The sequence below is a fragment of the Stenella coeruleoalba genome (assembly GCF_951394435.1).
Source record: "Stenella coeruleoalba genome assembly, chromosome: X".
Taxonomy (NCBI): Eukaryota; Metazoa; Chordata; class Mammalia; order Artiodactyla; family Delphinidae; genus Stenella; species Stenella coeruleoalba.
In genome coordinates this window covers 14,430,140-14,453,510 of record NC_137152.1, presented here as the reverse complement: position 1 = coordinate 14,453,510, position 23,371 = coordinate 14,430,140, and the positions used below count along the sequence as shown (strand labels likewise).

The 23,371-nt window shown below is 38.2% G+C and overlaps 1 protein-coding gene across 9 annotated transcripts in view; it reads left to right on the top strand.

The window, feature by feature from the left end:
- SCML2 (Scm polycomb group protein like 2) overlaps positions 1 to 23,371 on the top strand; it is a 108,860-nt gene that overhangs the window by 51,375 nt on the left and 34,114 nt on the right. For all 9 annotated transcript variants that reach the window (XM_079910160.1, XM_079910156.1, XM_079910155.1 and 6 more), the window contains exons 6-7: positions 1,453 to 1,541; positions 12,599 to 12,842. In XM_079910160.1, coding sequence (XP_079766286.1) covers positions 1,453 to 1,541; positions 12,599 to 12,842 — 333 coding nt within the window. The remainder of the gene's footprint in view (positions 1 to 1,452; positions 1,542 to 12,598; positions 12,843 to 23,371) is intronic.

The window sequence follows — 23,371 nt, the reverse complement described above, 5'->3', positions numbered from 1 at the left end:
ATCTTTTTTGACGTTTTAATCTATGTTTGACTTTAGGCAATTAAAGAATTAAGAAAAATGCTAAATTAAAAAAGAAAATCGTGGTACATCATGTAATAGGATAAGATGGGGGTTAAGAGAAAGGCATAAGGACCAGAGAATGATTCTTATGTACTATTCTAACCACAGTGTGGAGAATCCATGCTGTGGATAACTATTTATTATAGATCACTAATAATACTGATTTATTTTAAGAGAGTGTGTAACAACCCTCCCCCATGTTTCCCTAGCAACAATTATTTTCCTAGTCAGATTAAGGGTGTTTTGGTACATGATCATTATAGGATGACTTTCTGTCTGAACTTCCTTGCGTATTTTATCCTATTGATGGACCCACTGCCAATGTGATTCATGTGCCTCCCTATCTTAATGCATGTATTCATCAGGGATGCATGCCAAGTTCTCACCAATTCTGGCATCAAGGGAGGCAAGTGTTGCATGTAACAGATTGCCCCCAGAAAATACTAAAACTAGCAGATCGCTGCTCCCTGCTACACATGCCAGATGCTGTGATATTCACCATTAATTGATGAGATCTCTAGAGAAGACACCTGTTGAGTCTATTTTGATAGTATCTGATAAAAGTTCTAAGATAAGATCATTTAGTGAGCAAAGTTTACTAAAGTGAGAGCTGTCTTTTTTCCCAATATAATGTATGAAAAATTTCAAACCTACAAAAAAGGTGAAAGAATTTTGCAGTGAACCCCCACATACCCACTACCTAGGCTCTACCGGTTATCATTTTACTATACTTGCTTTATCACTTATCTGTCCATCTGTCCTCCTGTCGATTCATCAGTCCATCATATTTTTAAATGCACTTCAGGATAAGTTATTGACATCAGTGCATTTCTCCTAAATACGTTCGCATGCATATCATTAACTAGAGTCCACTGTTTATTTACAGGTTTTTTCCTTTTGAGGCGAAATTTACATATGGTGAAATGCACCATCATAAGTGTACATTTGCTGAGTTTGACAGAAAACTGTCTTTCGGAAAGGAAATAAGGCAGAGGCTCTGAGGAAAAAGAGGGACTGGAAGTCTTTTGCGGCCTTTTTACCCTGCGTGTGTGATTGTTGGTGGGGAATGGAAGCTCTCCTGGGCTCTGGCTTGGATTTCTCCTAGTATTGCCCATTCCCAACATATATGTGTATGTTGGTGAACCCTAGCTAGTGGCTTCTTTAAGATGAGAATTTCTACCCCCACTGTAGCATTCTTGTTTAATAGTACAGTGGATACAGTAGCACTGATTGGAAGGTACACCAGCTCCTCTTGCCCATTTCCTGAGTTCGTCAATAAGAAAGTCATTCTCTGAAGGAGAATGGTAAATGAAACATTTTTTTAATACCACCTTGCTGTAATATCACAGGGAGGCTTTTTAAAATTGATTTCTGCTTTATTTTATAAAATAGGGTACCAGATGAACACATCATCTTGGCCAATGTTCCTCTTGCGAACACTGAGTGGATCTGAAATGGCACCTGCAACATTCTTTAAGAAGGTGAGAAAGATGTTATGAAAAGCTTCCATCAACTGGGCTGTGGTTTTATTGTTTCAGTGGGTGCTTAAATGCTTTGTCTTCTCTGATATGGAAAGCAAAAATGGTTTTAAAATTACTTGATTGGCAAGCGTATTAGTCTGCTCGGGCTGCTGTAGCAAAGTACCACAGACTGGGTGGCTTAAATAACTGAAATTCATTTTTTCACATTTCTGGAGGCAAGAAGTCCAAGATCAAAGTGTCATCAGGGTTGGTTTCTGGTGAGGCCTCTCTTCTCAGCTTATAGTCTTTTCGCTCTGTCCTCACATGGCCTCTTCTCTGTGCATGCGTGGAAGAGAGGAATCTCTGGTTTCCCTTTCTCTAGAAAAGACACTAGTCCTATGGGCTTAGGGCCCCACCGTTAGGACCTCACTTAACCTTTATTACCTCCTTAAATGTCCTGTTTCTAAATATAGTCACATTGGGAGTTAGGGCTTCAAATTATGAATTTTGGGAAGATGTAACTCAGTCCATAACAGTGGCTTGAACAGAAATTTATTTTCTCACAGCTCTGGAGGCTAGAAGTTGAGATCAAGGTGTCAGCAGGCTTGGTTTCTTTTGAGGCCCCTCTCCTTGGTTTATAGATAGTCGTCTTCTCCTCTTTGGGAGGAAAAGATACATGAGCTACGTATCTGCATCCTAACTTCCTCCTCTTATGAGGACATTGGTCATATTGGATTAGGGCCTACCATAATGGCCTTATTTTAACTTAATTATCTCTTTAAAGACCCTATCTCCAAATGCAATCACATTCTGAGGTACTGGGGTTAGGACTTAAACATATGAATTTTGGCTGGGTGGGGGGGTGAGACACAGAAACACAATTCAGCCCGTAACAGCAAGTCATAAAAAAGGCTCAGTTTTAATCATCCAGTAGTCAAAATGAATTAGTACCTTCCTTCTTGACCTCAGATACAAAAAGGGGTACTCTACTGGAAGCAAATGTTTGTTATTATTTTTTATGTACCTTCAGAAGTGAAGCTTCGCCTCAGTTTGCTATGTTAGTGGTCTCTTTGATATTGGAGAAAATGAAAGTTGAAAGTTGAAAGTTGAAACTTTCACTTGAAAGTTACTTGGAGAGATTTGGTTGCAGAAGTAAAAGAATGTTATAAACAGTCATCAGAAAGAATTTGTTACAAGGAAATACTTGTTATATAACAAAGAGGGAAAATTCCAAAAATAGTTTATGCTCTTGAGAAAATGTTGAAAGAGTACACTGTGTTAAGAAACAATGAATGAAAGCCAAGTTTTAGTTAAATTACGGGTCAAAATATTTCTTTCTCACTCTCTGTCCTCATTGTTTTCTCAGTCACTTAAATTTTATTACAACCATTCATATCAGGAGTGGTAAACATTGATTGTACGTTTTAAAAACTTTTCAAGAAGATTAAAGATATAAAGATGTGCAGTGTCATTTGACATGATTCCTGCATTGCAAAGAAAAAATCTTGGAGTATAGCTTTGAGCAGCATGAATGCTGTAAGTGGGCTTGCCCTACCAGCAAGGGGCACAGGTGAATGCAATCCCTTTGGGCATTGTGTAAAGCATATATGAGGATAGCTAACAACAAAAGAGATGTTTAGTAGTAGTCTTTATTAAATACTTACTAGCTTAGGCTGTGGCTTTAGAAAAGCCACTGGATCTATTTTACTTATTAAGTTGCTTTATCAGCTAGTCACATGCCACATGTCACATTATGTTTTTCATTTTTAATATTATAAAAGTAATTTACTTTTGTGTGGGGGGAAAAATCAAACTATATACTTAACTAAAGTGAAAAATGAGTGTCCATTTATCCCGTCCATTCCTCCGTTCTACTGTTCTCTCCAAAATGTTCTTCTTGACCTTTATCTGTGCATTCACAAACATATATGGGCTTTTATTTCTTAAACATAAATTGGAATATATTTTGTGATTTAGTTTTTCCCCTAAAATATGGATTTTTTTGAAATTTCCATTTCGTTTCATATATATTTTAGGTTGTATTGTACTCTTCTGTGGTATGGATTACCGTAAGTGATTTAACCTCTCCCTAAGGATTGATGTTTAGGTTGTCTCCATATTCTTGTTTAAATCATCTACAGTGGACATTCTTATAGAATGTTCTATAGTTCATATAGAACTTTTTATATAAGTGTGAATGCCTACATTCTTAGAAGTAGAATTCCTGGTTCAAAGGGAATGTATGCTTTAAGTGTTGAAATATACTGTTAAATTGCACCTTAAAAGGGTGTTCCAAACTATGCTCCAGTATTAGTGTATAGATATATTCATATTCCCACACCTTTACTAGCAATGAATATTATCTATCTTTTAAAATTTTGTAAATCTTTTTTTGGAGGTGGGAATGGTAATGGTATCCCATTGTAATTTGCCTTGAAGTGATTACCAGTGAAATTGAACTTTTAAAATGTGTTTAATGGCCTTTTATTTTTCTGTGAATCGCCTGATTATAGCCTTTGCCTTTTTTCTACTGGATTTCTTTTCTTACTCTTACTGATTTGTGGGGTGCTCTTTTCAGCCAAGCTTGGAACTTGGCCAGGAGCCATCCTAAATCCTCACTCCTCCTTGACCCTGGCCTCTGGATAGCCAATTAATTAGGAAGGCCCACCTACTTAGCTTGCTAATTATTTCTTTGTTGTGTCTCTTCTTTCTAACCTTAATACCACTGCCCCTTGTGCAGGCTTTCCTCTTGCCTAGACTGTTCAACTAGCCTTATAACTGCCTATAATTGTCACCCTTAAACACAACTGCTAGAAATATCTGATACAGAAGCCATATCACATCATTCCATACTTAAAACTCCTTTGAAGTTACCATTTGCATTCAGGATGAAGTATAAGTTTGTTAATATGGCCTTTAAGGTGCTCTGTGATCTATCTGGTTTACAGTTGCGACTTCTTGCTTTGGATTTTATGTTCTGAATTGCTTATAATAGCCTGTCCATACCATATTCCTTTTTTTAGGCTGATTATCTCTGGTTAATTCCTATTTTTATTTTAAGATTCATTTCAGGCATTAAATCCTCCAGGATACCTTCCCTATTTTTGCCTCTGTATTCTTATACTTCTGTAGCGCCTTGTGCATATGTCAGTCTTTTTAAAATAAATAAATTTATTTATTTCTTTATTTATTTTTGGCTGTGTTGGGTCTTCATTGCTGCATGTGGGCCTTTCTCTAGTTGCGTCGAGCAGAGGCTACTCTTCATTGCGGTGCGCGGGCTTCTCATGGCGGTGGCTTCTCTTGTTGTGGAGCACGGGCTCTAGATGTGCGGGCTTCAGTAGTTGTGGCTCGCGGGCTCTAGAGTGCAGGCTCAGTAGTTGTGGCGCATGGGCTTAGTTGCTCCACGGAATGTGGAGTCTTCCCGGACCAGGGCTTGAACCTGTGTCCCCTGCATTGGCAGGCGGATTCTTAACCACTGTGCCACCAGGAAAGTCCCCCATATGTCAGTCTTTGTGGTTATTGGATTATATTATTATTTTCACTGTCTCTTGGTTCCTAGACTGTGAGTTCGTTTTGAAAAGTTAATATGGCTTTGTATTTGCAGTGCCTATCATACGTCCTGGTACGTACTTGTTTGTTCGATGAATAAAGAAAGGATGGGGGAGTACAGGAAGATGAATACATAGAGAGGGAGAAGATAGGTTTAGTTTTTGACATGTTGAAGTGCCTCTGGGAAGTTTGAGGAGGAATGACTACCACCAGACATTAGACATAAAGTATTTAGAACCTAGAAATAAGGTTTGGCTTGGGTACGTGGATTTGGGAATTTTCAGCTTAAATGGTAGGGGTGGAAGCCTTGAGCATGAATGAGCTAGTCCAAAGAGAATATATAGAAGGAAAAGAGAAGAGTGTCAAGTTTAGAACCTTGAGAAATACCCACTCACCTTCATGATGTATAAGTACCCATATCAGGTACTTAGTAGAGGTCAGTTAAAAGGAAAGCTGATTCTTGACTATTTGGTAGATAGGAAGTTCATCAGTTACATTAGCAAGAACTGAAGACCAGCTGAAAAGTGTCCCCAGATAGAGTTAAATTTGTAATTGTGGGGGCAGAATATTGATAGAGTTCATTCCTGATGGCCTCGATTTACTGTGAAATAGGAAACTGACAAAGGCTGGAGGGAAGGATTCATACATTGATTGAAAGTCTACTATATTCTAACACCAAGGCAGAGAGCTTACTCTGTGGTTTAGGAGAAAGTCAGTTAACGAAGTAATGAATGTATAGTGAGGAAACATCGTTGGTCTTAAGGCAAATGATAAAAGTTTGGAATAGGTGCCATGTGGGATGGGAGAGGGATCGACCTAGGGACATATGAGTATTTTGGAGGGTTCACCTGAGGATGAAGACTAAATATGTGTAGCACTACATGTAATAAGCATGTGGGACTTTTCTCCAGCAGTGCTTGGAAACTGAGAATAAATAGTAAAGTGGATGGTGATATTGAACTAAGGTTTGGAGGTAACAGAACAAGGACAAGGGGATAAGTTGGTTTGGGGTGCTGAGAAGAAAGTGGTGATATGATGCACTGTAACCTGGATGTGAACGGGTGTGATAGAATGTTAGAGTGTTTGGTCCTCTTCTTTTTTTTTTTTAAAATTAATTATTTATTTGGCTGTGCCGGGTCCTAGCTGCAGCACGTGGGACCTTTGTTGCTGTGTGCAGGATCTTCATTACGGCATGCGGACTCTTAGTTGCGGCATGCATGTGGGATCTAGCTCCCTGACCGGGGATCGAACCTGGGCCCCCTACATTGGGAGCGTGGAGTCTCAACCCCTGGACACCACCAGGGAAGTCCCCTCTTCTCTTCTTTATACAGTGGTTCTCAACAGGGGACGTTTTGGGTTATCACAACTGTGTGTGTATGTGGGTGCTACTTACACCTAGTGAGTAAAGATCAGGGATGCTACTAAACATCCTACACTGCACAGAACAGCCCCTACAACAGAATGTTCTGGTCCCAAATGACAGTAGTGTCATGTTCGAGAAACTCTGATCTGTATTAATTCCTTGGTGATCTCATCTAATTCCTGGCTTTAAATACAGTTTGTATGTAGGTGACTTTCAAATTTATATTTCTGCTCCAGATGTTTTGCTCCCATCTCAGACTTGTATATCCAGCCTACCTACTCAGTATCCCTACTTGGATGTCTAACAGACATGTCAAACTGCTCCACCTGCAGCCTTTCCCATATCAGGGAGTAGCAACTATCCTTCCATTTGCTTCTGCCAAAAACCTTGGTGATTATTTCTGTCACATACTACATCCAGTCCATATGGAAACCCTATTTGCTCTACCTTCAAAATATATTTGAAATTCAACCAGTTATTGCCATCTCCGTTGCTATCAGGCTGGAACAAGCTGCCTTTATCTCTCACTTGGATTACTGTGGTAACCTCTTCATAGATCTCTTTATTTATAACCTTACAGTCTGTAGTCAACACAGCAAGCAGAGTATTCCGTTTAAAACATAAGTGAGGGGCTTCCCTGGTGGCGCAGTAGTTGAGGATCCGCCTGCCAATGCAGGGGACACGGGTTCGTGCCCCGGTCCGGGAAGATCCCACATGCCGCGGAGCGGCTGGGCCCGTGAGCCATGGCCGCTGAGCCTGCGCGTCTGGAGCCTGTGCTCCGCAACGGGAGAGGCCACAACAGTGAGAGGCCCGTGTACCGCAAAAAAAAAAAAAAAAAAGTGAGATTATATCACTCCTCTGCTCAAAACCACCCAGGGGGCTCCCTGTTTTACTCAGAGTAAAAGCCAGAGTTCTTACAGTGGCCTCCACAGCTCTACATGATACGACCCCTCACTCTCTCTCTGACCTGTTTCCTACTGCCCTCCCACTTGCATACTGCATTTTAGCCACTCTCTGCTTCCTTGTTCTTCGAATATTTCAGACACATCTCCTGTTTTAGGGCCTTGGCCCTGGCTGTTGGCCCTGCTTAGAACACTCTTCCTCTAGATAACTGCATGGTTAATAATCACCTCCTTCAGGCTTCTGTTCACATGTCACCTTCCAGATGAGGCTTGTCCTGATTACCTTGTTTACAGTTGCACAACCCCTCCCCTACATTGCTCTCTGGATCTCCCTTTACTCTGATCTTCTCTCTGTCTCTGTCTCTGTCTCTGTCTCTGTCTCTCTCTCTCTGTTTTTGCAAAGCACTTATCATATAACATAGAATATATTTTACTTATGTTCCTCATCTTTCTCTTTACTAGCATGTGAGCACTGCAAGGTGAGATTTTTATTTTGCTAGCTAATATATATCAAGAACCTTCAGTAGTGTCTGGCATTTAGTAGGCACTCAGTAAATATTTGTAAATGAATAAATGAAGGTTAAAGGACTACAATTCTTGATGAGGTCAAAGAAGTAATTGATTAAAAGTAAGGAAGTAGAAATTAAGGATAGGAGTTTGTGATCACAGGTAGACTCTAGGAATGTAGCTGTAAACAAAGCTATAAAAAACTCCAGGCTTTATGGAGCTTACCTTCTAGCTTGGTAAATTTATAGTAAGCCATAATAAATACATGTGTATTATGTTTGATAGTTTTATATGCTAAGGAGAAGGGAGGGTGACATTTTAGATAGGTTGGCCAGGAAGGTCTTGCTGAGAAGTTGCCATTTGAGTGAAGATGTGGAGAAAGGGAGAGAATGAACCTTGAGACTACAAGGGTAAAAATATTCCAGGCAGAAGGGTAATGTAGGTAATGCTGAGACTGGCTTCAATCACAGGGATATGTGAAAAAGTAGCCTGTAAGGAGAACCATATTGTAGGTAAGCAAGGAGGGAGGTTAAAAGGCCATTCTTTGCTAGCCACCTTCTAGAACAGAATCATTTTCTTACAGTAAAAGAGAATGATCCCTTGTTTATTTTAGCTATTGCTTTTGCAAATTATATCTTTGTGTTTAGGAAGTCATTCAAGAATGGATGATGACAAACTATATATATTTTAATTAATTAATTAATTAAATTTGGGGGCTGCATTGGGTCTTTGTTGCTGCGTGGGCTTTCTTTAGTTGCGGTGAGTGGGGGCTACTCTTCGTTGTGGTGCATGGACTTCTCACTGCGGTGGCTTCTCTTGTTGCAGAGCACGGGCTCTAGGCGTGTGGGCTCTAGAGCGCAGGCTCAGTAGTTGTGGCTCACCAGCTTGGTTGCTCCGCGGCATGTGGGATCTTCCCGGATCAGGGCTCGAACCTGTGTCCCCTGCATTGGTAGGCGGATTCTTAACCACCGCACCACCAGGGAAGCCCACGAACTATATTCTTTAAAAACATATTTTAGGGCTCGAGCCCTGGTCTGGGAAGATCCAACATGCCGCTGAGCAACTAAGCCTGTGAGCCACAACTACTGAGCCTGCGTGCCTAGAGCCCATGCTCTGCAACAAGAGAAGCCACCGGAATGAGAAGCCCGCGCACCACAACGAAGAGTAGCCCCTGCCCGCCGCAACTAGAGGAAAACCGCGCACAGCAACGAAGACCCAATGCAGCTAAAAATAAATAAATAAGTAAATAAATTTATTTAAAAAAAAACAACACATTTTAAAGCAACTTTGTATCATTACCTTTTGTGGACAGCAGAGGGAACCATTTTGCCAGTTACCTAAATCTGGAAGGAGGTTGTTTTGAGATAAAGTCCTTTCATTTACTGTGTTATTAAAATAGTAGTTCCTTTGATTTTTTTAAAATAAAAATTTGTTTTCTCCTAGAGCTTTATTAATATTTATTTGTATGGCTGTACTTATGTAAGAAAATTTGATAGAGTTTTCATGAAATTTAGAAGAATTAATACAGTATGAAAATCTTTAGAGAATAAATTGCATTTTGTTTGTAATCATTTTCTGGTTTTTGTTACTTGCCAGCCAATAGTGACATTGATAACATACTGTCATATTGGGATTTCTTTTTAGGTTATACATTTGAATTTTAAAATTAGTTCTGTTTCTCTTGTCTTGACTGTCTTAAATCTGTTTTGTAGCAGAAAATGTATATTGCCATTTGATCTAGTTTACTTTGCTATGGAAAGACTTACTCTTACTCTGTTGAATGACAGTGTAAGGCCCTGTGATCCTTACATGTGTCTTGAATGTTTTTTGCATTCTGTGAATGTCTAGCACAAATATATCAACCTCCATGGTTATACTTTGTAAAATCTGCCCCCCCTTCTTTCCATGTGTAATAACTGATAACGGACCTTTGGCCCTTTCATGAAGTGTCGGTATGTGACTCTGCTTCTTACTTACCAGCTATTTATCAAATACTTTGATCCTTGATCAATCTAACTTTTGCCCTGCTGACTTTCCGGGTGGGTTTTTTTTTTTTTTTGCGGTACGCGGGCCTCTCACTGTTGTGGCCTCTCCCGTTGCGGAGCACAGGCTCCGGATGCGCAGGCTCAGCGGCCATGGCTCACGGGCCCAGCCGCTCCGCGGCATGTGGGATCTTCCTGGACTGGGGCACGAACCCGTGTCCCCTGCATCGTCAGGGGGACTCTCAACCACTGCGCCACCAGGGAAGCCCTTCAGGGTGGTTTTAAGAATCATATTAAGAGTATGTAATTAAAAGGACTTTGAAGGCTAAGAATTAAGGAATTTTCAGATTGCAAGGCTAAAGGAAACAGAGAAAGCATGGGATGTTGAGATGGGTTTAAAGGAGGCTTCTTTTTTTTTTTTTAACATCTTCATTGGAGTATAATTGCTTTACAGTAAAGGAGGAATTTTTAAAAGGAACCAATCTACCAGATAGGTTTTTAAAATTATATCTTGGTGAAAGAGTTAGTTGAGAGCTCATTTACTGTTCTCCAGGTGATTCCTTGGTTCATTCATTTAAAAAATGCTTACTGTTGGGTACTGTGCTGGAAATAACAATATGTAAAAGTGATACTTGGTTTTAAGAATCCCTTTGTCTCATAGAGGAGTGAACACATTTTATTTTTTAAGTTTTTGGCCACACCCCACGGCATGTGGTATCTTAGCTCCCCAACCAGGGATTGAACCCACACCTCCTGCATTGGAAGGCAGAGTCTCAACCGCTGGACTGCTGGGGAAGTCCCAGAGGAGTGAACACATTTTAACAATAGTTTCACAGTTGAAGGCAAGATCACCTCTTTGGTGGGCCTTGGAGTGGGCAGGCATTGGTCAGGGAAGGCTTAAAGAGACCAGGAGAATTGGGCTTTGAAGTGTGGATGACTTGGAATTGGCCCAGCAGATGATGGGGTGTAGGGTGTTTCACAAAGTTGGCTATTTAAGTTTAAAATCTAGCTCTGATACTTATGGTATAGTCTTAGGCCACTGTGCATCAGTTTTATCTGTAAAATGGGTATAATAATTGCACTGACTTCATAGGATTGTTGTGAGAATTAAATTAATATGTGGGAAATATTTAAACTGTGCCTGGCATATACTAAACAATTGAAGGTTACCTTTTATTTATATATATATATATATATAAAAAAATAAGCACTCCTTAAGGTTAACTTATTTATTTATTTATTTATGGCTGCGTTGGGTCTTCGTTGCTGGGCGTAAGCTTTCTCTAGTTGCGGTGAGCAGGGGCTACTCTTTGTTGGGGTGCACAGGCTTCTCACTGCGGTGGCTTCTCTTGTTGTGGCTCTCGGGCTCTAGAGTGTGGGCTTCAGTAGTTGTGGTGCGTGGGCTTAGTTGCTCCGTGGCATGTGGGATCTTCCTGGACCAGGGCTCGAACCCATGTCCCCTGCATTGGCAGGCGGATTCTTAACCACTGCACCACCAGGGAAGTCCCCTGAAGGTTTAACTTTCAATATCGTTATTCTAAAGATCTAGGGGGTGGAATTGGCAGGTTGTGGTCTTTGATTGTGTTAGGGGGAAAGGATGCATCTAGGGTAGTGGTTCTCAGCGTTGGATCTGGGCAATTAAAACATGCCCTGGGCCCCACCTAGACTGATTTAATCAGTAGTGCTGGCAGTGTGGCTCCAGGTGATTCTAATGTTCAGTCAGGCTGAGAACCACAGGTCTAGGACCATTTCCACGTTTCTGGCTTGGGTGATTGGATTGCTGATGGTGCCATTTACTAGGATAAAAAGCAAATTGAAAAAAAAAAAGATGTTGCTTTTAACATAGCACTTGGTCTTTCTAAGAATCCTGTTAGCATTTGCATGCTTTAACTTTCTGTAACTAAGGAATACTTTTATTTTTATTTAACATTTATTTATTTATTTGGCTGCTGTCAGGTCTTAGTTGTGGCATGTGGGATCTTTCATTGCGGCATGCGGGCTCTTCCTTGTGGCGTGTGGGCTTGTCTCTAATTGTGGCACGTGGGCTGTAGAGCAGGGCAAGCCCCGCGGCATGTGGGGTCTTAGTGCCCTGACCAGGGATCGAACCCGTGTCCCTTGCATTGGAAGGTGGATTCTTAACCACTGGACCACCAGGGAAGTCCTTAAGGAATACTTTTAAATATTTGTTTCTGGATTGCTTATCATAAATGACCCCAGACTTGTGTGACTTTCATGTTCTTGTATCTGCATTTTATACTTTGAGGTTTTTTTTAGATATTACCTGCTGCTGTTCCTTCTCTTTGGACTTACTATGTTTCAAAATACCCTATAATTTTTATATTTTTAGGTTTGTTTGACTCTCTTTTAAAATTTCTTGTTATTGCTTCCTCCCCTTCATCCTGTCTGGCTCCCCTACCCCTGCTACCACCACTACTAGAATATAAGCTCCACCAGAACAGGGATCTTGATATTTTTGTTCACTTACGAATGCTAAATTCCTGGTACATAGTATATAATACATACTTCTTGAGTGAATGAATGAATGAATTACTATCAGGCTGGTTTTGTTTTCTTCTAGGTTCTTGGCTCTGCTCCAGAGTAAGTGAGATATTGTTGAGCAGAGTTTCAGAGGAATCTGTGAGAACTGTTTCTTCCTGTATTTAATTGATAAACATGAAGCTTAATTTTTGGTTGCTGAAGGTTGTAAGAATACAATTGAGCAAATGCTTCTTAATACATTTTAACAATGAAAACTTTTTTTTAATGTTTTGGTAGGAACCACCAAAGCCACCTCTAAATAATTTTAAAGTGGGAATGAAACTTGAAGCTATAGACAGAAAGAACCCTTATCTGATCTGCCCTGCAACTATTGGAAATGTTAAAGGAGATGAAGTTTATATCACATTCGATGGCTGGAGTGGAGCTTTTGATTATTGGTGCAAGTATGATTGTCGAGATATTTTCCCAGTTGGGTGGTGTCGCCTGACAGGAGATGTATTACAACCACCAGGAACTTATGGTAAGATAATAACTAACTAATACATGTTCTTTTATTTTCTTGAAGTTAGATCTATCTGCTCTTGGCATTGAGAGTAGGATTTCATGTCCAACTGAGGAGCATCAGGCAGAACAGCAAGGGTACTGTCCAGGTTAGAGAACTGGAGGTAAAAGTTTACAATTAGAATTTTTGAGGGCCAACACAACATCGTGGTCTGAATTGACAGTCCACACTGGGGAATATGGACAAAGCTACAAGTCACACTTAGACTATTGAAGCCTTGCTGCTAGAAACATTTTGGGGTGCTCAGGTACCTTTATAGTTGATATTCTATTTAAAATTACACATGGCATTCCATTGTTTGTATCTTGAAGATAGTTTTTTAAAGGTTGGGCATAACAAGTGTTATATACATGTTTTACATGATTTTGGTTGTTTTTTCAAGTTAAATTGATACTTTGATAGTGTTAAGTAAAATGTACATGTCCGTAAAAATTTTTGACTGTGGAAGCCATCATAGATCAGTATGTTATTTCCGTCATGTGTTTATCAGTTGTAATGCTGCGCCTCCTAAGTTGAATATAGTGTCATCTAGTCTAGATATTTTCTTTCAAAGAAAAGTCATCAAAATATTGAAGCTTCTTGCTTGACTCTTCCAAGGACGTAGACATGCCTAACCTGGTCTTCTGTGATGGAATAACTGCTGAGATTTAAGTGGAGTCTAAGCACAGAACGCAATCATTTGGCCTAAGTTAAATGTAAACTTATAAGTGGAATCAAATGTAAACATACTTAAAATTTACCCCACTAAATTTATTTATTTATACCAGAAAAAAAAGATGGGTGTAGCAAATGAGTAGGTAGTGTGGTGGAGGAGGGCAGTGGCTAGGTATGAGCACATAGCCATATTATTCTTGTAACTGCTATTAGAATATTCTGTAATTTGGAACTTTAACACATCCCATTATACTACAATACTACATACCATGATGATCTTTTTGTTAGGTACCTCTTTGGTTCCCTGCTGCCATAATTTTAGGAAAGAGATGTTAATGGTTGATTTTTGTAAAATTTAGTGTGATACAGATTTATGTGCATATGATACTAAAATAAGACATGGGAATCCCCTCCCGGTCCAGTGATTAGGACTCCATGTTTCCACAGCAGGGGGTACGGGTTCAATCCCTGGTCAGGGAACTAAGATCCCACAAGCCCTGTGGTGTGGCCAATAAATAAATAAAGTAAGGCATAGTCTCTGCCCTCAAGAAGTTTACCTTCTAGTGGGAGAGGGATGAATGGAGGGATAGACTTTAAAAAAAAATACAGTACAGAATTAGCAGTGTAAAACTAGAGATGTATGCTAGATATGAAGGTGCCCAAAAGACCTCCGGTCTGTTTAGGCTGGCGGAAGGGTGGTCGGGTAAAGGAAAGCTTCACAAAAAGACACATGATGTGGGTATTAAGAGAGGAGAAGGAGTTTGCCAGGCAGAATGGAGATAAAGGTAGGGTGGACACATCACAAAGGTGTGAAATTGCACAGTGTGTTCTGAAAACTGGTGAGTTCAATTTGGGACATGGTAACTTTGGAATGTGTAGCCCAGAATGATATTGTCCTTGAGTATCTGGTCTCCCTATATTTTTCCTTAATAACGCAGTTTGGCTGCCTGACATAAAGACTAGATTTCCAGCCTTTTTAGCAGTTAGTTACAGCTGTGAGACTTAAGTCCTTGTCAGTGGGATAAAAGCACAGGTAGTGTGTTACAGAGAAGTGAATGTACCATTCTCTCTTCCTTCTTCTTGCTTCTGTCCTGCTGCTAGGAATGTGGTTGTTTTGGATGGAGCTCTATCTTGGATTATGAAATGGGGACCACATTCTAGGCATTTCGAAGTGGAAAGCAGAAAGGAGCCAGAGTCCCTGAGAACTTTGTGGAGCAGAATTTTTATACTGGCCTATTCCAGACTATTATTTGAGAGAGAAAAATTTCTGTGTTATATAAACCACTGTTTTAGGCTTTTCTGTTACTGTTAGCTGAATTTAATCTTAACTGATTCAGGGTAATTCATCTAGGTAGACATGTCCATTGGATGGATGTACATGCAGGTATGAAGCCTAAAAGAGTTAGGTCTTGGTTGACAAAGCAGGTTTGAGAATCATCACGTTCATTCAAATAAATACGTTTTGTGTCAGGTGGGATTATAGGTGCTGGCGGGGGAGTTGGTGTGGAGGTGGGCAGCTTACACATCCTGTTGATAGCAGTGGGTGTGATTTTATTTATAGATGTGTAACAGGTGGAGGTGGATCAACCACAGAACCTTGTGCGTCAACATTTAAAACAATAATTCTCACACTGGAATCACCTGGGAGAGCTTGTTAAAAGGCTGATATTCCTGATGCTCACATCTAGGGGTTCTGAATCAGTAGGTCCGGAGTGGGACTCAGGTGTTTCCACTGTACATGGTTTGAACTTTGAGAAACACAAGAATAAGAGATGGGTAGGGCTTCCCTGGTGGCGCAGTAGTTGAGAGTCCGCCTGCTGATGCAGCGGACACTGGTTCGTGCCCCGGTCCGGGAAGATCCCATATGCCGCGGATGCGGCTGGGCCCGTGAGCCATGGCCGCTGGGCCTGCGCGTCTGGAGCCTGTGCTCTGCAGCGGGAGAGGCCACAACAGTGAGAGGCCCGCATACCGCAAAAAAAAAAAAAAAAGATGGGTAGATGATAGAATTCAATTTAGGACAGTGAGAAAAAGTATATAAACGTAGGAAAAGCACTAGGTTGATTCCCCCAACAACAGGAGAGGAAAGATTTTAAGCAAATAAGTATTCAGCACTATCAAATGCAGCATAAAACTCAAGAGAGAGAGCTCATTAGTGGTCTTAAGTAAAAGCATGGTTGCTAGACTTCTTTGAAAAACCAGATTTAGAAAGTTGAGGAGTAAATAGGAGATGCAAAGTGTTTTTAAAAAAGTGATTTCAGGGCTTCCCTGGTGGCGCAGTGGTTGAGAGTTCCGCCTGCTGATGCAGGGGACACGGGTTCGTGCCCCGGTCCGGGAAGATCCCACGTGCCGTGGAGCGGCTTGGCCCATGAGCCATGGCCGCTGAGCCTGCGCGTCCGGAGCCTGTGCTCCGCAACGGGAGAGGCCACAACAGTGAGAGGCCTGCGTACCGCAAAAAAAAAAAAAAAAGTGACTTCAATACTTTCTGAAATATGCCTCCTCTGTCCTTTACCCCACTATACAGTTCACCAGTTAATGTGAAATTTAGAACCTTTACCTCAATTTATAATCCTTTACCCTCTACCATTTATAGTTGTCTTAAATATTTCCTCTATATTCATTGAGAGTGGCATTATATAGTGTGATAATTTTGGCTTCAATCATAAAACATAATTTAGAAAACTCAAGAAGAGAAGGAAAATCTATTGTATTTATGCACAGTTTTGTCCTTTCAGTTGTTCGTTCTTCTTTCCTGGTTTTCAAAGATTTCTCCTTTTATCATTTTTTTTTTTCTGTTTAGAGAACTTCTTTTAGTCATTCTTTTAGGGTATGTTGGCTGGCAACAAATCTTTAGTTTTCCTTCATCTAAGAATGTCTTTATTTCCCCTTCATTCTTGAAAGGTGGTTGCTGGATATAGAATTCCAGGTTGGCAGTTGTTTTCTTTCAGCACTTTAAAAATGTTGTGCAACTTCCTTCTGGCTTCCATGGTTTCTGATGAGAAGTTTGCTTTTATTCGAATTGTTTTTCCCCTATAGGTTCCATTATGATTATGGGTCTGTTTTTCCTTGTAGTTCTTCTAGTATTTACATTATGCTCTATCTGTTTTCTGGCTCCATTATCAGGTGTGTACAAATTTGAATTCTCTCATAACTTTCTGGTCCATTGAACCTTCTGTAGTAATCCTCTTTATGTTTTTTTAGCTTAAAGTCTGCTTTTATCTTGTATTAATGTAGCTATACCAGCTTTTTGTTGTTGTTGTTATACCAGCTTTTATTTGGTTGGTGTTCTTATTCTTTCTCTTTCTCTTTCTAATGTTCAGCCTTTATCTATCCTAATCTAAAGAGATGCGTTTCTTGCAAATGGTCGGATTTTTATTTTTTTGCCAGTCAGCCAGTCTGACTGGAGCTTTTAATCTATTTCTATTTATTGTAATCACAGATATATCGGGTTTTCAGTATGCTATCTTATTTTGTGCTTTTTATTTGTCTTGCCTTTTCTTTGTTTTGTTTTCCTTTCTTATCCTTTTTTGGATTATTTTTTCTTATTCCATTTGTTCTCCTCTTGTTGGGAAGTTATACACTGTATTTTCCGTTCTTTTAATGCTCTAGGAATTTTAACATGCTTTCTTCAAGGAAGTCTGAAATTAATATCTTTCTTCTGCACTAAGACAATAAAAGAAACTTAGAATACTCTACCTATTTACTCCCTTCAAATTCATGTTATTACTGTTGTATATTTTAATTATATATTTTTGTAATCTTATAAACTATTACTATTATTGTTTAAGTAATCAATATTTGTTGATATTCACCAACATATTCAACATGTTCTTTGCTCTTTATTCCTTCTTAGTAGGAATCCTCCTTAATCCCTTTCATCTGGGATTAATTTTCTGCTGCCTGAGGTAGATCCTTGAGAATTTCCTTTAGTGAATGTCTGCTAGTGGCATGCTTTCTCAGTTTATGTTCATCTGAATATGTCATTATTTCACCTCCTTCCTTGAAAGACATTTTTTCTGGGTGTAGAATTCTAAGTTGACAGCTGTTTTCTTTCAGCACATTGAAGGTATCATTATTTTGCCTTTTGATTTTCATTGCTGTTGACAGTTCAGCTGTCATTCTATTTTTCCTCTGACTGTAATGTCATTTTTTTTCCTCTAGCTACTTTAATATTTTCATGTCATCTTTGATGTTTTTTATTTTCACTCTGATAATTCTAGGTGTGGGTTTTGTTGAATCTTGGCAAAACCACACAGATACAAATGATAAGTTGTTTACTTTCATTTTGAAAATTTTTAAATGTTGGATATTATAATTTAACTGTTTTATCATTATTAAGGATTTCAAATGCCACAAGTAATTTGACATTGTGAAGCATTTTTTATGACTACTTTTTTTTTCATTTTGTTTTTGTACTTTAAAAAAATTGAAGTACAGTTGATATACAATACTGTGTTAGTTTTGGATGTACAGCAAAGTGATTCAGTTATATATATATATTTTTTCAGATTGTTTTCCATTATAGGTTATTAAAAGATATTGAATATAGTTCCATGTGCTATACAATAAATCTTTGTTGCTTATCTGTTTTATATATAATAGTTTGTATCTCTTAATCCTATACTCCTAATTTATCCCTCCCCCCTTTTCCCCTTTAGTAACCATGAGTTTTCTGTGTCTGTGAGTCTGTATTCTGTTTTGTATATAGATGCATTTGTATTATTTTTTAGATTCCACATATAAGGGATAGCATACAATTTTTGTCTTTCTCTGTCTGACTTACTTAGTATGATAATCTCTAGGTCCATCCATGTTGCTGCAAATGGCAGTATTTCATTCTTTTTAATGGCTGAGTAATATTATATATATATATATATATATATACGTATATATATATATGCCACATCTTCTTAAGCCAGTTGTCTGTTGGTGGGCACTTGGATTGTTTCTATGTCTTGGCTATTGTAAATAGTGCTGCCATTGGGGTGCATGTATCTTTTCGAATTAAGAGTTTTCATCTTTTCCGGATATATGCCCAGGAGTGGGATTGCTGGATCATATGGTAGCTCTATTTTTAGTTTTTAAAGGAACCTCCATACTATTTTCTATAGTGGCTGCACTAATCTACATTCCCACCAACAGTGTAGGAGGGTTCTCTTTTCTCCACACCCTCTTCAGCATTTATTATTTGTAGACTTTCAAAAATAGATTTTAAAATTAATTAAGTTTTGGCTATGTTGGGTCTTCGTTGCTGCTCACGGGCTTTCTCTAGTTGCGGCACGTGGGGACTACTCTTCATTGCGGTGCATGGGCTTCTCTTGTTGCATAGCACGGGCTCTAGAGCACGTGGGCTTCAGTAGTTGTGGCAAGTGGGCTCAGTAGTTGTGGCTCATGGGCTCTAGAGCACAGGCTCAGTAGTTGTGGCGCAGGGGTTTACTTGCTCCACAGCATGTGGCAGCCTCCTGGACGTGGGAGACCAGTGATCGAACCCGTGTTCCCTCCATTGGCAGGCGGATTCTTAACCAGTTGCACCACTAGGGAAGTCCCTATAGACTTTTTGATGATAGCCATTCTGACTGGTGTGAGACAGTACCTCATTGTGGTTTTGATTTTCATTTCATTAATAATCAGCAGTGTTCAACATCTTTTCGTATGCCTGTTGACCATCTGTATGTCTTCTTTGGAGAAATGTCTATTTAAGTCTTCCACCCATTTTTTGATTGGGTTGTTTGTTTTTTTGATGTTCAGTGCATGAGTTCTTTGTTTGTTTTGGATCTTAACCCCTTGTCGGTGGCATCATTTGCAAATATTTTCTCCCATTTTGTAGGTTGTCTTTTTGTTTTGTTGATGGTTACATTTGCTGTGCAAAAGCTTTTAAGTTTGATTAGGTCCCATTTGTTTATTTTTCTGTTATTTCTTTTGCTTTGGGAGACTGATCTGAGAAAATATTGCTACAATTAATGTCAGAGAATGTTTGCCCATCTTCTGTTGTAGGAGTTTTGTGGTGTCATGTCTTATATTTAGGTCTTTAAACCATTTTGAGTTTATTTTTGTATATGGTTTGAGGGAGTGTTCTAATTTCATTGATTTACATGTAGATGTCCAGCTTTCCCAGCACCACTTGTTGAAGAGACTTTTCTCCATTGTATGTTCTTGCCTCCTTTGTCATAGATTAATTGACCGTAGGTGTGTAGGTTTATTTCTGGGCTCTCTATTTTGTTCCATTGGTGTGTGTCTGTTTTTGTGCCCTGCCATTGCTGTTTTGGTTACCTTAGCTTTGTAGTATCATTTATGACTACTTTTTGAATACAAATAAATCAACCCATGACAAGGTAGAATTTGGAAACAGTAGAGTAGAAACAAAGATGTGCCCACTGGTGCCACATTCTGATTTGTAAAGATTCACAGAAGTCCCCAGAAGAACCTTAGGATTCTGGGAAAAGTATGGTTAAAGATTGTTAGTTGATACTTAACGTTGCATATATGATTCATTTTGATTTTTTTCAAGCATTGCTTATTAATTGCAGAGAGATTAATAGGGTTAGTACTGTACTTGCTTACACTAGGTGAAATACTCTTTTTGAGTAGAGAAAACATTTACTTTAGCCAATATATCATTCATTAAATGGCAGCTATAATATATAAGTATCATTTCTTAGATATAATGTGATATATTCTTGAAAGCCAAATATTTTAAAATTATTTTTTATTAGTTTTAACTCATTTTACTCTAATAGGAAAAGTAATGTTCAAAGGAAAAAGTTGAGAAAAGCGTGCAGAGATAACCATGGCAAACAGTTTTATCTATATTTGGGTTCATAGTGCCTTTTTTTCTTTTTGTTTCACACATGCACCTTAAGAACACGCATACAGCCAAATCAGTAGAAAAATGTTAAGTTATGGTGTATTTATTCTTTAAAATCATATAGAACAGTTTAGAAGAATGAAAGTGTTCCTGTTTACTGAGAAAGAAAACTCTCCAAGATGTATTAATTGAAAAAAACAACCCCCCCATACATACAATATAATACCATTAAGTTAAGAGAAAACAAGTAGTTATGTATTTCTATATTTAATTGTAGATATATGTATATAAATACACAGAAAAGATCTGAAAGGCTATACAGTATATCAAATCTGTGTCATAGTGATAATTTCTGAAAAGGGGTATAGGGTGGTAAAGGAAGTGGTAATGGGGACTTTTGCTTTTATCTGTGGCCTTTTTTTTTAAACAAGAATGTATTGGTATGTTACATTTGTATCTTTAATTAACAGTTTCAGTTTGAAGACAGATTATCCTTCATATTCCACTTTCTTGCCTACTTTTTCATGCTGTCTTGTGACTGTATTCCTATGTGAAATATATCCTTACAAATTCAGTTTTGTTTTTTACTCCATCATATGGCTATACCATAATTTATTTAACCAAACATCTATTTTGTTTGGCATTTAGAATGTTTCAACATTTATGTTATTAAACTAGATGATATGAAGGATGTATCTTTGCATACCTTTCTAATTATCTACATAGAATAAGTTTGCTGTGTCAGAGGCTACGTTTCTAAGGCTGACAAATTGTCATTCAGAAAGCTATACTCACTTCCACTCCCCCTCAGTGGTGGGTGAAAATGTTTTTTTCCTTCTCTGGTCAACTTTGGGCATTATCTTCTTATTTTTGCTAATTTAAAAAATGTTATTTTAAAAATTTTCATTTCTTAGATTACTAGTGAGGTTGAATCTTTTTCTTTCCATGTATTTTGGCCATTAATATTCCTTTATCATTTTCCTAATTGTCTTCTCCCATTTTTTTCTTAGAGTGTTCCTTTCATTGTTGATTTGTTTGAGTGCTTCATTTATTGCACATATCAACCCTTTGTCATAAAAGTAAAAACCTTTTCTTGGTCATTTGCTTTTTAATGTTATTTATGGCCTTTTAAGAAAATGTACAGAAATATTAAATTTTTTGACTTGAATATTAAATAATTCAAGGGCCTTAGAGTTAAATAATTTCAAAAGGCACAAATAATATTAAATCAATTGAATTTTATGAATTTAAAAAATCTATTTTTTTCATTTGTTTTGAGTATTTCTTGAACACATTGGAAATGTTCATTTTTTGACCTTTGTTTAATTGCTTTTCCAATTTTTTTTTTTTAGACTGCAGCACATAAAACCTTTTCAAATAATTAATGACTAAAGACAATTCACTAGCATAGTTTCTTAAAGAAATGTAGTGAGGCTTCCATGAGTGCTACTTTATTTGACTTTACATTAAAAACCTTATTTAAGCTTTACTGGTTTTCCTTTCAAGAATAGTAATAAGGTTTAATTTACTTTAAAACTTTTTCTAACAGTTTTTCTGCTGGTGTTAACACTTCTATAATCAGAAACAGCTAAGTTCTTATCAGGCCTATCATTGGTATAAAAATCCACTGAGAAACATACCTTCAATAGAAAATAAAGCAAGCTGAGTGGCTTTTTTTCCTCGTTTATTTAGATTTTCCTTTCTTGGCTCTTGTTAATGACTCTACAGTCTTTCAAAGCTCTTTACTTCTGGTTGGTGCTGTCACAGCTCATCAGATTTATTCTAGAGACCTGCACAGGGTGTCTGGTGAGAAAGAGGAAAGAACTATGTATGCTGCTGTGTCCTTGGCAACTTAAGGCTGAGTCAAGTAAACTAAAACAAAGTTCATTGTAGATTTTTTCTTGCAAAATTTATTTGATCTTGCTGTTCTCTGTTTCGATTTTTCCCCCTCCCTTTGTATCTCATACTTAGTTCTCTCTAAAGAAATGATAGAAATTTAGGAATGCCCAGTAAACTATTGGTTAACTATTGGTTTCTTCTCATATTGCCCTTCCTTTGTCTCTGGCATATACAGTCATAGGGATTTATAGCCAGTCATTTCATTAAAGTCCACATGTTTAATACATGAAGGACAAGACTTGGAATCCAGCAACTTAGCATCAGAACTGGGACACCTGTTATTTTAAAGGCTATGTATGATTTTTTAAAAAAACTTTTCTTTTCCCTGTCTTTATTTGGGAAAGTTTGTAAACAAATAGGTTACTATTTTGTTTTATAAACACAATAAATGTAGGTTTTTAGTCTTCTGAGAAATTGGGGAAATTCAGAAGCAGAGGATTCTTTTAAAAATTTGACCCAGTGTTAATTTTTTACTAATATTGTGGGATATTCAAAGGTTTTTGTTTTGTTTTATAAATATAGCTATATTATAAACCATTCTACCTGGCTTTAAAGGTACTTAAATACTTTTAAAGTTAACTATATAAATTAAACTTTAAATAATTTCTGAAACATTAATGAATTAGTTTTATTTAACGTAGTTTCAGATTTATGCATCATTGATTACAAATTAATGACCCATACTAGTGTGAAGTGTCGTCTTGTAGTCTAATTTAAGCATTTGTGACCATACAAACCAAGAAAGAGGGCAGCAAGCTTCCAGATGCTTAGAGTATAAAGTTGCAGGATCCCAAGGGTATAGAGGAATTCCTCTGGTCCAAAGGGAAATGCAGAGGAGGGGAAAACCTAGAATCAGAAAGGTGTAGCCAAGCATTCCTGTCTAGTGGCACCATATCCTGGCAGTGATCATTTTAACTCTTCTCTTGATAAAAATCCTTCAATTTATTTGGGTCCCCCACCACCTGCCTCTCATGGAAACAGCTTTAATTTCCAGGTGGAACTCAATGGTGACATGACATTTCCTTCACAACTTTGTAAAACATTTCTGATTATGAATAATTGATAGAACTGGCATATTAGATTTTCTTTGTTGGTAATTCAGACATAAATTGTATGAATAGGAACTTTCTTC